Source organism: Genypterus blacodes, unplaced genomic scaffold (genome assembly GCF_046128005.1).
Source record: "Genypterus blacodes isolate CSIRO-AG114 ecotype Tasmania unplaced genomic scaffold, CSIRO-AGI_Gbla_v1 ptg000048l_1, whole genome shotgun sequence".
NCBI classification, from domain to species: domain Eukaryota; kingdom Metazoa; phylum Chordata; class Actinopteri; order Ophidiiformes; family Ophidiidae; genus Genypterus; species Genypterus blacodes.
In genome coordinates, this window is record NW_027466861.1 from 967,908 (window position 1) to 983,771 (window position 15,864).

Here is a 15,864-nt window from a genome sequence, read left to right on the forward strand (position 1 = left end):
CTCCCTGCAGCCGAGTGCGGCGGCACCATTAAGGAGGAGCCCACCGGCCGCATCCTGTCGCCCGGCTACCCAGCGCCCTATGAACACAACCTGCACTGTGTGTGGACCATCCAGGCGGCGCCTGGAAGCACCATCAGGTCTGAGCAAACGCTGTTTGTTTCCTTTCCTCTACTTCCTCCCCCTCTCTTTTTTTCTGATTGCATTGTTCTTTGTTTCCATCTCCCGCCTCTCCATAAAGTTCCAATTTATCCGCCTATTTGCCGGGGTATTCATCACTTTCACGGCCGACCGTGGAATCAATCCTCCATGCTGCTGTTAGCAAATAGTTGATTTAATGTTGGGTGAAGGGCAGTGCCACCTCACAGTCTCCCGGCTTTGAGAAAGTGGCCTGTTCCCCGGTTGTCCCTGCGCTCCCACCGTCACACTGTCAGACGGATATCCTTCCTCTGCATCGTTTTAATCGCTTAAATTGAAACGCAAGCAAGTAAAAATCCTGCCAAATGTACAACGGCGGCGTGTACGATCTGCCGTTTGCATAATAACATCCTAGACGTCTTTGAAAGAATAACGAGACGTTTCAGACCATGAGAAGCAGCGCTCCAGGATTTCCTGTCATACATTAATGTGTCAGGCGTCCAGCCAATGTACGGCACACCGCTGAGCCTTACTCACCCAGCTTAACCCTGTAACGCCCACAATGTCGCGCCTGTTCCTAGCTGCACGTCAGGTACGGCGTTGATTTTAGCCCCAAGTGCATTCTGGGGTGGGCTCTACACTTTGTCTCCTCCCCGGTGAAGGGTCGTCTCAGTCGTCTCAGGTCCTAAGATGTCCAGGAGGTTTTTGTTCCCAGACAAGCATGTAGCACAGCGCTAAACTCAGAATATGAGCCGGGGTTTATGTGTCGCGATGAAGCGGCGATGAAGCGGCGATGCAAAGCGGCGTTATTGCCAAACGCACTTGGAGGAGCTGATCGTGTGGAGGGCGCAGCGCTCTTCAAGGGGAATGCGGCTAATTCCCTAAGTACATTTGCCTGCGGAAGAACGTGTGGGAGGAGGAAACGGAAAAAGGCAGTAAGATGGTTGGAAGGGAAATAATGTCGTCTCTCCTCTCCTAAATTGGATTAACTCTTCATTGTGAGGAAGAACTGAACCGCACCAGAATGGAACGATACGCCCGTGTGACGTGTTTGTGTACGCACGTGTTTGGATTACCAGGATTTCCGTTCCTCGTTCAGTTTGAATTCACATTCTCAGACTTTAACTGCGTATTCTGCAGCTTAGCAAGCTTGGGTTCATTTCCTCCTCCTCCTCCACCTCCGGGTCCAGCTGGTTCCCCCGTGAGTTTACCTCCATACGCGCTCCTTTGATCACGCCGATCCTTTACAGCGAGGACTCAGCGCTCAGGGATTCCTCCTATAGGCTGTAGGTGGAAGTAGGACTCAAATCCAATCGGAGGGCCTTGTGAGATGACAAGTTGCGCTGCCCTGATGGCTGCCGCGTAGAACTCACTCCGACTGCTGCGCCCCGGGGAACTCGAGGAGCGGAAGGAGAGAGAAAGGAGGAGAGGAACATATGGAGGAGCACAGATGATACACAGAGCAATGAGACGTCTCAGAGAGGGTAACCTCTGTGCTTTCTGCTCCAGACATCAACACAAAGCATCCGGACCACATTGTGTGAAAGTTGATATTTAGTATGTAATGAGCATTTGGACTCCAGTTCATGAGGCAGTGCTGGATTCACAGAGTTTCCATGGTTACATTCATGTGTACCAATGCTACATTAGATCTGTGGCATGTAAATTGATTCTAGTTTTAAGTGCATGAATTCATTTCCACAATCACTTCAGCAGGCTCTTTGTAATCACGTGGACAGAACACAACCGTGTCAAGGGGAAGGTCACGATACTGAAATGGGATTTTGCAATTCGAATCACACTTAAAAGGCGTCCAGGTTAAAACACTAATTCCATTTTCAATTACGTCCGCCGAATTCCAATCACACATTTGTTGATTTGGGCCTGAGAGTGTACATTTGGTGGCATGAGTAGTTCTGATAGTATTGCCTAGACGCTACCATGCTGCCTGAAGGTCTAGATGCAGCTCCTGCTTGATGGATGATCCCTGAGGGGGTCACACAGGGGCCGCAGCCTCACACATACACGTCGATGAGGTCAGACACCGAGGTGGGGTTGCTTTATTTACACGCTGAGCCTCGTGTGTGTGTGTGTGTGTGTCCGCACACACACACCCGCACGCTTTGTTATTTATCATTTTCACGCGCACGTTCACCGACTCCCCGCCGGACTGCGTCTGTTTTGTATTCACACGAGCGCGTCGGCCCTCGCCGCGTCCCCTCGTGTGAATGCAGAGCGGCGAAGGCCCGTATCAAAAGAGACGTGAGAAGGCTCTTCCATCAATCTCTTCCGCGTCTCGGCTATTCGCGGGCGTTTTCCCCCGACACTCGGTTGAACCGTTTCAGTGCGTTTAGAAGGGCAGGAGTGCATAAAGGAGAGCCCTCAGCTGGAAACCTCAAAACACGGCTGCATGCGATTACACCGCACGCACACGCGCCGAGACCCAGATTCATGTTTTTGTAAGTGACAGGCGACCCCTGCTTCTCTCCTTAATCAACGCCTCGTTTTATTCAACCTGCATCCCCACACGCTCCACTTCAAACCCGAGTGTTTGCTTAAATTCACCCATGAAGATGTTGCAGCAGAAGCTCAACAAAGACAGATGGTTGCCACGGAGCTATCTCCACCTATCGGCAGGGACGAGCTACAGACGACCAATCAACAAGACCAATCAGCGAGGGAAACACAGGGAATGAGTCGAACTAACCAGACTACAGGCACAGGGATCAGACGACGGGCAGCAGAGGAGAAGTCAAGCGGAATTTCTGGACAAACTTAGATCCTTATAGGAGGAAGACCGGACGGACTCATGGAGGGAAGCTTGACCTGTTGGCTTTCAGATATTTGATCACAGGACAAGACGGCAGGACTCCTGACCAGCTGAACTCGGCTCGAGACGTCCGGCCTTAAGATTGATTCCGGACGTCTTCATCTTTACCTTCAGCCCATCACGTTTGTCCTCCTCTTCCTTCCCCCCTTCACTCACACAAAGTGACTGGGAGAGATTGGCTCATTCAAATCTTGGAGAAAAAGGAACCAATTATCCTAACATGCAGCCCACATCCCTCCCATCCATCCCAGGCCCTCTGCACGAATCCTTCATTCCTCCGCTCCTCTGCCTGGCTCTCCGTCAGCTCCTTATCCTCCCGCCGTCATCCTCCTCTTCCGGAAAACCTCTAATGATTAACGTTAGTCTGCCCCCCCCCCCCCCCTCCTTCCTACCTTCCTTCCTTCCTTCCTTCCCGCCCACCTCCCCCGTCCCTCTTTTAGCACATAAATCTGGGAGCAGATCGCGATGCCGTTCTGCGTTTTGACAGTCTTGAAGGTTGAATTAGAACACGAGACGCATCTGCAACACGAGCGCTGATCCAACACGTGACCTGTCCCGGATCGTACCATTCCGCATGCAAATCCCTCTTAACCCCCCCCACCCCCGCATATCTTCAGCACACATACATATGCATATCTGAAGTCTGCACGGGCAAACACACACACACTTGCATATGAGGAAACGCGCTCCTTCTGTTTTAATAATGCGGGGAAAGGAAGTGTGGAACTCCTCGGCTTCTCCGTGTCGGAGTCTGGGGAGCTGTAGGAGAATCCTGGCAGCATAGCAGCGCCGCACATTAGCATGACATGCATGCTGGCTGCCCAGGGGGCTCGCATTTTATGGGGCGGAGGCTTCTGGATGTGACCTCTGACCTCTGACTGGCTGGAAGTTGAGAACGGTCTATGAGAGGAGCACTGAGGAAGGAGAAGCATCACATACTGTTCTATTCTTATTATGTTTCATTTGTGCGATTGTTCTTATTATGAGGTTTTGGCTCGGTACGTTGTGGTTTCATCTCCGCCTCGCCTCCAGGTGTGTGTGTGTGAAGGAGTTGGTCCCTGCCTCCCAATGCTCCCCGGGGGGACTGAAACTTTCTAAAGTTTAGTTTTTATTATTAAAGGTCCACATATGAATGTGACATCAGGCCAGAGGTGCTGAACAATAGCAGCAAAATGCACCCAGAGAACCAAATCAAAGTTAGCAACACCTCCAACAAGACAGGCGGCAATCTCAACTTCACTTTCCAGCAGCACTCAAACGCAGCATTCTGGTGTTTGGCCAGGAACACACACACACACACACGCATTGAAAATGACGGATCTGGATCTTCGGTTGCCCCGAGCGACGTCTTTTTCCGGGCAACACATTTTCCACGATCGGATCTTTCAAGTGTTTTCATTCCTTTACGAGCAGAATGTAACACCACCGCCAGGACGGTGAACATGACACGTTGCGGAGGACAATTACTTTCTGTTTGCTTCACTTAACAGATTGAAAAACAAAATCAAAGCGTCAATGTGCAAACAGTCTGGCTCCCCGTGGAGCCGCAGACTTCTAACTGTTGCATTCGGTGCTTAATGGCCCCGTTTATAGACGCCTTCAACGTCACAGCTGAGGAGGTTTGGGTTTGTGTTACGCATCCTCTCAGCTCGGCCCAGGGGGGAGGGGGGGGATTTAAACCCCCGACCCTCCAGTTCGACGCGCTCGTCTCGCCAGGCCGCGCCCCACTCCCAGCGAAAAAAAGGATCGATCATCCCCCCTAATCCACACCGTAATGGACGGTAACGTTTTGGGTTTGATTTCCTGTGGCACAGATGAAAACGCAGGCGTCCCGGCGGTGTAATGCGAGGCAAACGGCACGCAGCAGTAAAGAGCCACAGGCGCTCTTATCAATATCGCTCTTTCCTCTGGTAGCTCCTATGATATTGGCTTGAATTTACAATATCATTTCCTTCAGCTGGGGAAGATTATGCATTATTACAGCGAGAGAGAGAGGAGAGGAGGCAGAGCGGCGGAGAAACAATGGATGGGATTAGCATTAACGCCAGCGCCTATATGATAAATGCTGCAAACACGCTGCAGTGAAACTCAGAGGTGTGTGTGTGTGTCTGTGTGTGTGTGTGTGTGTGTGTGTGTGTGTGTGTGTGTGTGTGTGCCTCTTGAATAGCACACCAGGCGTACAGTACATCTGCACCAGTGTCATGCTCGGCCTGTCTACACCGGTTTGTTTTATGTGCGCCTCTTACACACGCGTCAAGCAGGTTATGTGTTATGTACAGTATCCACACACACACACACACACACACACACACACACACACACACACACACACACACACACACACACACACACACAGCGTTGAGTCGCCTCTGGCTGCTGCTCACACATCACACACAATGGGAGTCCGAGTCTGACACCAATTATGCAGAAACTGTGGGAACTTGGTGCTAAAGCCGACATATCAGTGGGTTGCTGCTTTCGCCTCTGCATCATCTGTAGCTCAGGGCTCAGTGTGTGTGTGTGTGTGTGTGTGTGTGTGTGTGTGTTTGTGTGTGTGAGTGTGTACGTGTACGTGTATGGATACTAAGCGAGCGTAAAGCACCATGATTTCCACCCGATGATTCTGTGTGTGTGCGTGTGTGTGTGTGTGTGTGTGTGTGCGCTTGAGGGTTGAAGTGGTTAAATAGCACATAAAATATTAGTAAATGAAAGAGTTATTATTATCATTGTTATCATTATGATTATGATAGTTCAGTCAGATTTCAGTGACCATGAATCGAAAACAGATATCCATTACTATGATTTATTTAGTTCCGTGTTGAGTTTTTTAACCTTTTCCATGAATGAGGTAATTATTTAAAGCGACAGAAGGTTGGCCTATGCAAACCAAACACGCTCGTATCCACTTGCCCGAGGAAAGGGAGGTAGGAACCATGATTTAGAAAGTGCTCTGATAGCATATCTATCTATTTATGTATGAGTTTCTATCTGTCCTCGCAGCTGAGATGAGCCGGGGAGCTCCAGCCGTCCGCGATCGTACGTCACCACCGCCCACAGGTGACGACTACGCCTGTCACACACGGCCACCTCCAGCAGGGAGGGGCCGTGTTGCGAGATTCCAAAAGCGAAAAAGAAGGCCTCAAAATCCCCCCAAAAAAACAATCAATCAAAGCCCCGAGACGCACGCCCCCATTACACGGGGAAACAAATCCAGGATTGTGTTTCTTCTTCTCTGATGGCAAAGCAGGTTGATTCTACAAAGGAGTCATGTTAAGTGAGCATCTCTCCCCCGCCGCAGGCTTCTCCTGGTTTTTTTTGGCTTTGGCAGTCCTGCAGGTTGGCGGTGGTGTGATGTTCGCCAGCGAGCGCATATGGTCACCCAGAGCTTTGAACAGCCTCCTTGACTCGCATGCCAAGTCCTGATGTTACATCATCTCACTGGAGCCTTTGAAATAACATCAGAGGCTTGTTTTCCTTTCGCTGTAACACGTTTTCGTTGAGGAATCGCGATCCCTCGGAAACGCTGTACTGGCTGTAAGTGCCGCTTCTTGGACGCGGCGGAGTTTAGTTTATTATGTTTTGAAGGAAGAAAGAACAACAAGCGCAAATTAAATGAGCTCCCAGACATTGGTCCTGTTTATATATTTAGTGTAAACTCCTTGAGTTTGCTCCAGGGGGAAAAGCAGCTTAGTATATAGTTTATCTGTCTGAATTGGGTCTTTACATCTAGTCCACGTGAGTGTGAACGCTGCTATGGCAACATCACGCTATTTACTTTCACGTGTGCGACTGCAAGACGCTGTGACCGCCACTCTTACCTTGAAATTAGATTTCTCAGGCGACCAACAGCAGAGAACATTCATGTATCGTCAAGCACAAAGCCACTGCAGCCTGCCTCACATCTCAATCGGACAGAAATGGGAGGGATTAGATAGAATTGCAGAATAAAGATGGACTTGAATGGACAGTTTGATGCTCCGGATTCAAGATCATTCTGGCTGCACAGCGGCAACAGTCACATGTTTCTGCCTTCACGCCCTAAATGTGACCTAATGTATGAGCATACATGATTAATCCTCCACATCCAGATTAAGATTTACATCAGAGCTCAATTTCACTTCTTTTTTTTTTTTTTTTACAAACACACACACCTCTATAACTCTGTGCATTGACATCCAGAGGGCCACCAGCTGGCTGACAGCTGTCAGAGCCTGAGTGACGGGTTGATATTTTGACAGCTTCATCTTTCCCACGTCTAGACTGAAGCTATTAAACGCTGTGGCAGCCCATATCTGCCTGACTGACACTCTGCATTGTCTTCTCCGTGTCTCTGTTCAAGTATTTCATAAGTACTTTGATGTACTCCGCTTATTTCCGCCTGAATTTCCTGCCACTTTTTAAACGGCGTTGACTGTGCTCTTTGCGCTAAACCAAACCCTTTTCTCTTGATGTTTTCGTCGCCTCTGTATTCTGACGATAAATCTTCAGACTGTCATCGTGTCTAAGTCTCGTCTTCGTCTCTCCCGCAGTTTGCATTTCTTGGTTTTCCACACGGAGGAAGTGCACGACGTGCTCCGGATCTGGGACGGGCCCCAGGACGGCGGGGTCCTGCTGAGGGAGCTGAGCGGCTCCGTGCTGCCCCAAGACGCCCACACCACCTTCAACACCGTCAGCCTGCAGTTCACCACCGACTTCTTCACCAGCAAGCAGGGATTCGCTCTGCAGTTCTCAGGTGGGGAGGTGGGGTGTGTGTGGGTGGGAGGGAGGAGTCACTGGTAGACACTCTACTCGCCCTCGCACTTCATGTCCAACTCTGCTGACCGACCATTATCTCCCTCTCCAGTCTCCACAGCGACATCCTGCAACGATCCGGGCATGCCGACTAACGGCACCCGCAGCGGCGACAGCAGGGAGCCCGGGGACCACGTGGCGTTCCAGTGCGACCCCGGCTACGTCCTGCAGGGGGCCAACCGCATCACCTGCACTGAAATCAATGGCCGCTTCTTCTGGCAGCCGGACCCTCCGACTTGCACAGGTACACACACACCCAGGGGACCGTGGACTAACACCACTGCTGTACTAACACAAACTAATACTGCATTAGTGGTCACATGTGTCATCTTAAGGTAAACACAGCATCATATTTTCCATTTCCCGCTTATCTTTAGTGCTGCTGAAGGGTCAAAGCAGCAGCAGTAGGTGGAGGTTGTAACTCGTATAGTGGTACAGCAGTTGTATATTTTGTGACAGAGGCAAGTATCCAGCTTGATATTGTTGCCAGAGTACTTAAAAAATGAGTACACGCAGCACAAGTCGCCTCGTCGGGGTTTCAGCTTGTTCAGCCATTTTCTCAAGGAGACGCTTCTTTTTTTTACAATTTATGCTCCCAGGTTTTATGTTGTCTTGACATTTGGGAGGCATGCAATCAGTAAAGTAAAACAGTTGAGAAAAGTAGAAAGAAAACACCGACGTTACATGAAGTCACGACGGTCACGTGACCTCAGCCTCTGTCGGCGGAGATGAAGCTTCCCGGCGTGATTGCCGTACCGACTCCTTCTGTGAATTCTAAGTAGGGAAACCCAATTGTTTTGTTCCGTAGACGTCCCCCCCCCCCCCTAAAGGCGCCGCGAGAGACGGGGCGGAGATCCGATTATCCGTCCTCTCAATAACAAACGAGCCCCCGTCCCACGTCTTACACTTTGCAGACGGCGTTTCGTCTTTCACGAGACCGTGATCACACCGTCGTGATTACCGCCGCAGAACGCCACGTGAAGCAATTAGCTGCTATAATTAAGACCTTGTAATTATCCCGCTGCCTCATTTAGTCAATGTGTGTCTCAGCTTTAGGTTAAAAGGAAATGCTGATCATTTTTCTATTACGGGGAATAAATCTCAAGTGTGTATCCGTCTGCTTGTCAATATGCAAGGAGACAGAGAGAGGGAGAGGGAGGTAGGGATAGAGAGAGAGACACAGAGGGAGAGGGGGAGAGAGAGACATAGAGAGGGAGAGAGGGAAAGAGAGAGACGACATAAAGCTTTGGCTGTTTGTGGGATCAGAGGATTCCTTGTCAATAAGCAGCAAAGCTCTGCCACTAAATTGAGCTCGTTTTAAAGGCACAGCACAGAACAAAGCAGATGGCTCCAAAAACGACAATTTACATTCAAGAACAACGACATAATCCACCATCCCGAAGTGGATTTGTGTTGTTTCTATTTGCTGTGGTTGTGACTGGAGTGTGTGTGTCTCTCCTCTCGCAGCACCGTGTGGAGGGAACCTGACCGGGCCCAGCGGCCTGATTCTGTCTCCGGATTACCCGGAGCCTTACCCGCACGGCCGGGAGTGCGACTGGACGGTCATGGTCACGTCAGATTACGTCATCGCCCTGAGCTTCAACCAGTGAGATTCAGCAACTCGACGAAACTGAAATCACAGACGTTTTGTTCTGAACCGCAAACCAAATCCTCCTCTGTGTTTTTCCAGGTTCAGCTTGGAGCCCAGCTACGATTTCCTGCACATCTACGACGGGCCGGACTCCCTCAGTCCTCTGCTGGGCAGCTTCTACGGCACCGACGTTCCGCAGCAAATCGAAAGCAGCTCCAACACGCTCTTCCTGGCGTTCCGCAGCGACGCCTCCCTCAGCAGCAACGGATTCGTGCTGCAGTACACAGGTCAGGGGAGAGAAAAAAAAAAAAAAGTTGCATGTACTCCATGTTTGATGATTTGGTTTCTATGGCGACGGGCTTATTCAATTTAACGTGGCGGAGACAAAATGTCGCATTAACGACTGTAGGAGATAATCCTCATTAATTACACGAGCTGTTGCCTTACGAAACGTCTTTAAAGGTCAGCCAGACTTCATTAGGTTTATAAGGTGGGGAAGAAGAAGCGAGGGTGCGTGTGCGCGAACGATCCCTGGTGTTTCTGTTTCGCCGGGATTAATTAAGTGATTGATTGTCTACATTACACGTATAGAGGTTCACATTCATATTCCTATTAATTTCTGCTAGCAAAACATCTGCATCGACTCACTTATACCTGATTGCGTAGAACTAGACGTGTTTGCATGCAGACACATTTCTAAATCTTCCCTCTGCAGACGGCAAGCGGCTATTTTGCAAATGCGAGGCTGACAGCATGTGTGTGAAAGCTGCTGTACAAAAGGCCTCTTCAATATATTAGAGCAAACAAGTCGTTTTTTTAGGGGGCTGCGTTGGCGTGGCGGCGCAGCGATCACAGGCGAGCCGCGTAGAGGAGCAGTTGGTGGAAGGATGCGGGCGACAGATCTGCGTCGTCTCCTCCGTCTCGCGGGGGGGGGACAACAGAGCGCTTTGTTCGGGGCTCTGCTCGCGGCGTTCAAACCTCTCCAAATCTCCGCGCCTCACTTAGAGCCCTTTAAGGTATCGGACATTTTACCAATTACGGACTTGACCCCCCTCCCTGTTCAGCTCCGCTCCTTGGCCGCCGTTCAGACGGAGGAAGAATTGGATCCATAGCGGCAATTTAAGCCTTTTTGTCCGACTCTACCTGCTTGCTGGGGTGCGAATCGAATGTAAGCGGAGTGGAACAGGGGTGGGTTTGGGGTTTTTTTTTCGGGTGGCAGCGTTACAGAGCTTACCCCTTAACTCTCTCGCTGCAATGTCGGCCGCAGTGTGTGGTGCAGTGTGTGATGTTGTACGGCCAATCTGGTGCGGCAGATGGACCCAGTGTGTGGCTCGCACAAACTCCTGCCCCCCCTCCCCTCCCCGCTTCCAATTCTCCACACTAATGAACCATAACCAAATAATACATAAATTACTTCCTGAGTTTCAGACCGACGACATCATGGCACAAAAGCACGCCAGGCTGTGCGGGTCTGAGGCCGTGTTTCTGCGACGCGGCAAACCGCTGCCTCCCCAAGATTTCATTACAAATTCTGCCCGAGGTGATGGCGGCGTGTGAGATCTGAGATTTGAAGATGAACTGGACTGTAACCCAATGAAATTCTGTCAGCTGGACTCAAACACGACCACGACGCAACTTGACAAACCTTACGACGGCGTATTTTGGTGCTGGAACTTTTCTTTAACTTGTTCCAGCCCCGGTCCCGATAACACGCAGTCGAACTGGCTAGATCAGAATGCATTTGGTTGGTCTGATTGAGCTAAATTGGCTTTGAACGTTTACATCTAATAAAGTAGCCGCGAGTGTGTGAAGTCTGCAGGACTGACAGGTCTCGTCTCGCGTGGACATTTTCTCCCTCAGAGCAACACGCTGTTATATTAAGCAAGACATCTTGCTTATGACCTCAGGAGCGCCGTGATTGATGTGTGGTTACGCCCTGTACGTGTGTGGGTGTGTGTGCGCGTGTGTGTGTGTGAGAGAAAGCTTGCGTATGTCCATTGTCTTTTCTGGTCGACTGCACGGTGCCGCGTTGTGTGCAGTCAGCAGACCTTGGGCCAGACGAGTGCCGCTCTCAATCAGCTGCCTCTCCGTCTCCAAAGACGCACGCCAGACTGTCACATCAAGGGCTCGAGAGAAAAGTGGCGGTCGGGTAGATATATTTAGCGGAGGGAGATGCGGCACTGAGGCGCGGTCCAAAGCCGGAGATATGAGCAGGCGTCAGGCAGGGAGGCATCTCTCGTCCATGCATTTCCTCTGCAACATCATCTAAAATTCCTTTTTAACTGAGTTCCAGAGCGAGTTCCCCCCGCCGCAGCTGATTTTCCAGCGCGTTGCCTCTCTCCACAGAGAACCCCAGGGAGTCGTGCTTCGAGCCGGGCCTGGTGCGCAACGGGACGCGGGTGGGCGGCGACCTCAAGCTGGGCTCCACCGTCACCTACAACTGCGACAGCGGCTACACGCTGGAGGGGGACCCCGCCCTCACATGCATCATGGGGGGAGACGGCAAGCCCAGCTGGAACAAACCCAAGCCCATCTGCATTGGTAAACACTGACATCTGGAGACCGATTACAGCAACGCAAACAGATCTGTGATTATGGATTCATCACGTGTGTGTGTGTGTGTATGTGATCAGCGACGTCCTGCGGGCCCATATGAAGGAAGGTGTGGGTTAAGCTAATGTTTATAGACACGATGATGCAGATTTAATGCAGCCTGCGGTTTAGTCAGAGCCGCTGTTCGGTAGGAAGAACCTGCTCTCACATCCAGGAGTACCCTCGTATATTCCCATGGAAAGCTGGTAAAAGCTCCACGTCTCTATAATCTGGCACTCGCAGGGTGGCCTTGGTTAAATGTCAGGTACACACACACACACACAGATTCACATACTCATGAATCATGCACAAAGATAGGAGCATGCAGTGTTTTTGGGGGGCTTTAGGCAGCGGTGCAGATTGGGGCTTCATCTCAGCCGGGCTAAACCCACAGGGACACTTGGAAAACATTGCAATTTCACTGTAGCAAACACCGGGGACGTCTTCCACCCGAAGCCCAATCGGACAAGAAAAGTAATTTAGGAGTGATGGAAGCGAGGGGGGTAGTGAGAAATGGAATCCTACACACTCTTGGCTTTTCTCACCTCCGATCTGTCTGCCCTCGCTTCCCTCTCTCTTTCTCTCTCTCTCTCTCTCCTTCTCCTTCCTCCAGCTCCGTGCGGCGGGCAGTATTCGGGCCTGGAGGGCGTTGTCCTGTCTCCCGGTTTCCCCGGCAACTACAGCAGCGCGCGGACCTGCCTGTACTCCGTGGTCGTGCCCAGAGACTACGGTAAGATCGAGAGAGAGAGAGAGAGCCGAGTTCAGACCTGATCATTAACATCGACTCAACCTGCACAAGCTCATCCTTTGGTCCTATCCAACACTGGCTTGGTGTTCACTGGTTCATAGGTTTGTTGCCCCGGATGACGACAATGTCAAGGAACCAGTTTTGCTCGTTTTAAGCACAAAGGCAGCAAATTAAACGAATCATTCACTGACCGGGATGAGTGTGAACGCACTGAAAAACAACGGCTTTGTTTCACGACTCGCTATCCTTTTTTCAGTCAGGAAAACAATTAAGCTTTTTCACACCTGAATATTCGTAGTGACGAGTGTGTGAAGGAAAGAAACGGCATTGCGGGAAAATTGTTAAAGCTCTCTCACACTCTGTGCGCTTTGATAACAATCACTACAAACATTTACTGAATGCGTCTAAGCACTGAAAATGTATACACATTAAAAACAATGTCCCCATTATTCATATATATTTTGGCAAACACATTACACACTCAATCAAGCAGTGATTGATAGTTTCCATATTTGTCTGTCACAGTGTTTTAGCGGAACAATTTAATCACAATAGCACACACGATGCATTCAGTCTGTTCGGACACACACACACACACACACACAAGCAAACGAAAATATAATTGGTGTGTGATACCTCTGGAGTTCCACTTCCTTTTGGTATTTCCGCCTTAAAGGTCACAGCTTCTTTTGAATGTGTGATCTGCGGTCGGAGCAGCAAATTATTTTGAAAGCTAAGTTTGACGGCTCTAACACGCAAACACAGAAGCACCGACGGGGTTCGTTTACTTTCCAAAATATCCACAATGCTTCACTCTGTCGCCGCGCCTCACTATCCTTCCCCTCCGCCTTTTCCCTTCACCCCGACTCACTAATGATTAACACTGAGCCTCTCTTAGGGAAAAACTCAAATCCTATCATCGCTAATTTGTACCAAACAGCCTGCCTGTGTTTGGCTTTGGGGGGGCATGCGCGTCTTTCAAAACGCTGAGGTCACGCCACACATTCGGAGGCCTGGCGCCATTTCCCAAACTGGGCACTCGTTCTTCTCGGAGGCTGCTGGCAGCATATTTCACTCAATGAAGTCAAAGGGAAGGGAGGAAATGGAAATAATTAAAGCCCAGATTTCTATTTCCTGGGAAAATGGACAGCAAAGCCCAAGGCGAGACACGATTTTGTCGCGCCGAGCCACAAATGCTTTTTTAGCAGAAATTCCTGCAGACTCTCATTAGGGTGATGCTCCAGCGATAATGACAGGCTGTTTCCCGCAATGGGATCGACAGCGAGATGCTCACAGCACCCAGAGGACGGACAGAGAGGGGAGACACCGACAATGAGGAGGCGGTAATGGACGGAGCCGCTCGCTGAGTCATGGTTGTACAATTCTGCAGCTATGTTCATGTATTCCATCAGCATTGTGAAGCAAATTAGTGGCTAGTTTTGAGTAGTTAGTTTGACCAAGAAAACTACTATATGCAGGGATTACAACGAGTGCCAAAGGGCTCTGATCGCATTAATTTGTCACCGTAGAGACGAGCTGCAGTAAGAAAATACATTGATGAAAACAGGACTGTTTCCAACATGTCCGGTGTTGCCTGCCCTGGAGACATTAAAAAGAGCAGTGGATTTCCCCTCATTTTGTGTCACCACAGTGTGACGTGAAAGATTGTTTATAATCGCTGAAATGCGTCCGAGTCGAGCCCATAAATCTTGAATCATTTCACCTCCTGGTTCCTCTGATGTTCATGTTCTGTCTGCTTCTTCCTCTTCTAGTGGTCTTCAGCCAGTTCGCCTTCTTTCAAACGGCTCTGAACGACGTGGTCGAGGTTTACGACGGAGCGACGCAGCACTCCCGTGTCCTCAGTTCCCTGTCTGGAGCACACACAGGTACATAAACACACACACACATGTACAGGTGCTACCAGGGATATTTTCAGCGGTTGTCAAACTTGAGAGAGTTGAAAGGCAGCTGGTGAGAGTCCTGAGATATGACTCATGCCTGCATGTAGAACTTCGTATCCCAGAGCAACGCAAGCACTTTAACTGTTTGATCCCCCAATCGTAATACTGTAAACAAGTCAGGAGATTAAATAAATTGGTGTCTTTGCTGTATCCTTTTTACAGCAATCCAGCTAAAGTGTGAGGGGAAACGCTGACACAAGCAGAGCTGCCAGGGGTGTAAGGTGGGCTGTAAACAAAGTCTTACCACAACTTGAGAGTCGCAGAGATAATCAGCACATGATGTGTACATGAATTTGTGTCACACACACACACACACTTGGTCTAATCGTAGCCTGTTGTTATCCAAGAGTCACATTTACTCTCAGCTTTTACCTCGTCTAATCCATCTCAAACTGTAAATCGTAAACTAAACGTAACGGTGTGATGTTAGTACATTTATAAATCCACTCCAAATCGACAGCTCCAAACCCTGAAAGATCCATGTTTGATCGGCTCTTTGCTTATAATATGTCACCATCCACATGTAAGCAATTTAAATTAACTGTCTGAAAGCAATAGTATGTCTGTTCTCACTCATTGTGCACAATGGAGCACTGCAGTAATGGAGAAATAGACCCTCAAATGTCATGTAGGGAATATAGTCATCTCTATAACTCACACTTTACACAGAGGAATCCAAGAACACACAGATACGTACACACACACACACACACAGTAGATATGAGAAGAAATGAAAAGCTTATATGAGAGGATGTAGAAAAGGCAGAAAGGACAAGAGTAATAATAATAGCTGTGGTGTGGAAGTGAGGAGGTGAGGTGGATATTTGCGTTGTAAAGCCACCGATGCATACATTTGACAAATGCCAGCACTGTTGACAGAATAGAAAAAGAGATGAATGACGCAATAATGAAGACAACGGAAGGTGCAACGCCTCAACAGCTGCCTGAGCGAAAAGGTGCCGGAGTTGGGGGGCAGCTCTCTTATCTCCCCCCCACCCAGGCTCCAGTCTGAGGCCTGACAAAAGCAAATTGATTCATTTGGTTTGTGTCCACAACGGCCTCAGCTTAGCTTAAAGCTCAAATAAACCGGGCGGCGGCTTCCCGTCGCGCTCTAACCAGGCGTGGCCGAGCGGAGATGACACATCGGCGACAGAAGACCTCATCAACTACGGAAAAGGCGCACGCGGGCACAACCCAGGCACTGAATCCGGTTTAA

General features: G+C 49.7%; 1 protein-coding gene across 1 annotated transcript in view; it reads left to right on the plus strand.

Annotated features, from left to right (window-relative positions):
- Positions 1–15,864, plus strand: part of csmd2 (CUB and Sushi multiple domains 2) — a 189,818-nt gene that overhangs the window by 119,683 nt on the left and 54,271 nt on the right. The window contains exons 26-33 of the mRNA XM_076149883.1: positions 11–137; positions 7,495–7,697; positions 7,809–8,000; positions 9,224–9,362; positions 9,447–9,634; positions 11,694–11,888; positions 12,553–12,669; positions 14,460–14,573. Coding sequence (XP_076005998.1) covers positions 11–137; positions 7,495–7,697; positions 7,809–8,000; positions 9,224–9,362; positions 9,447–9,634; positions 11,694–11,888; positions 12,553–12,669; positions 14,460–14,573 — 1,275 coding nt within the window. The remainder of the gene's footprint in view (positions 1–10; positions 138–7,494; positions 7,698–7,808; positions 8,001–9,223; positions 9,363–9,446; positions 9,635–11,693; positions 11,889–12,552; positions 12,670–14,459; positions 14,574–15,864) is intronic.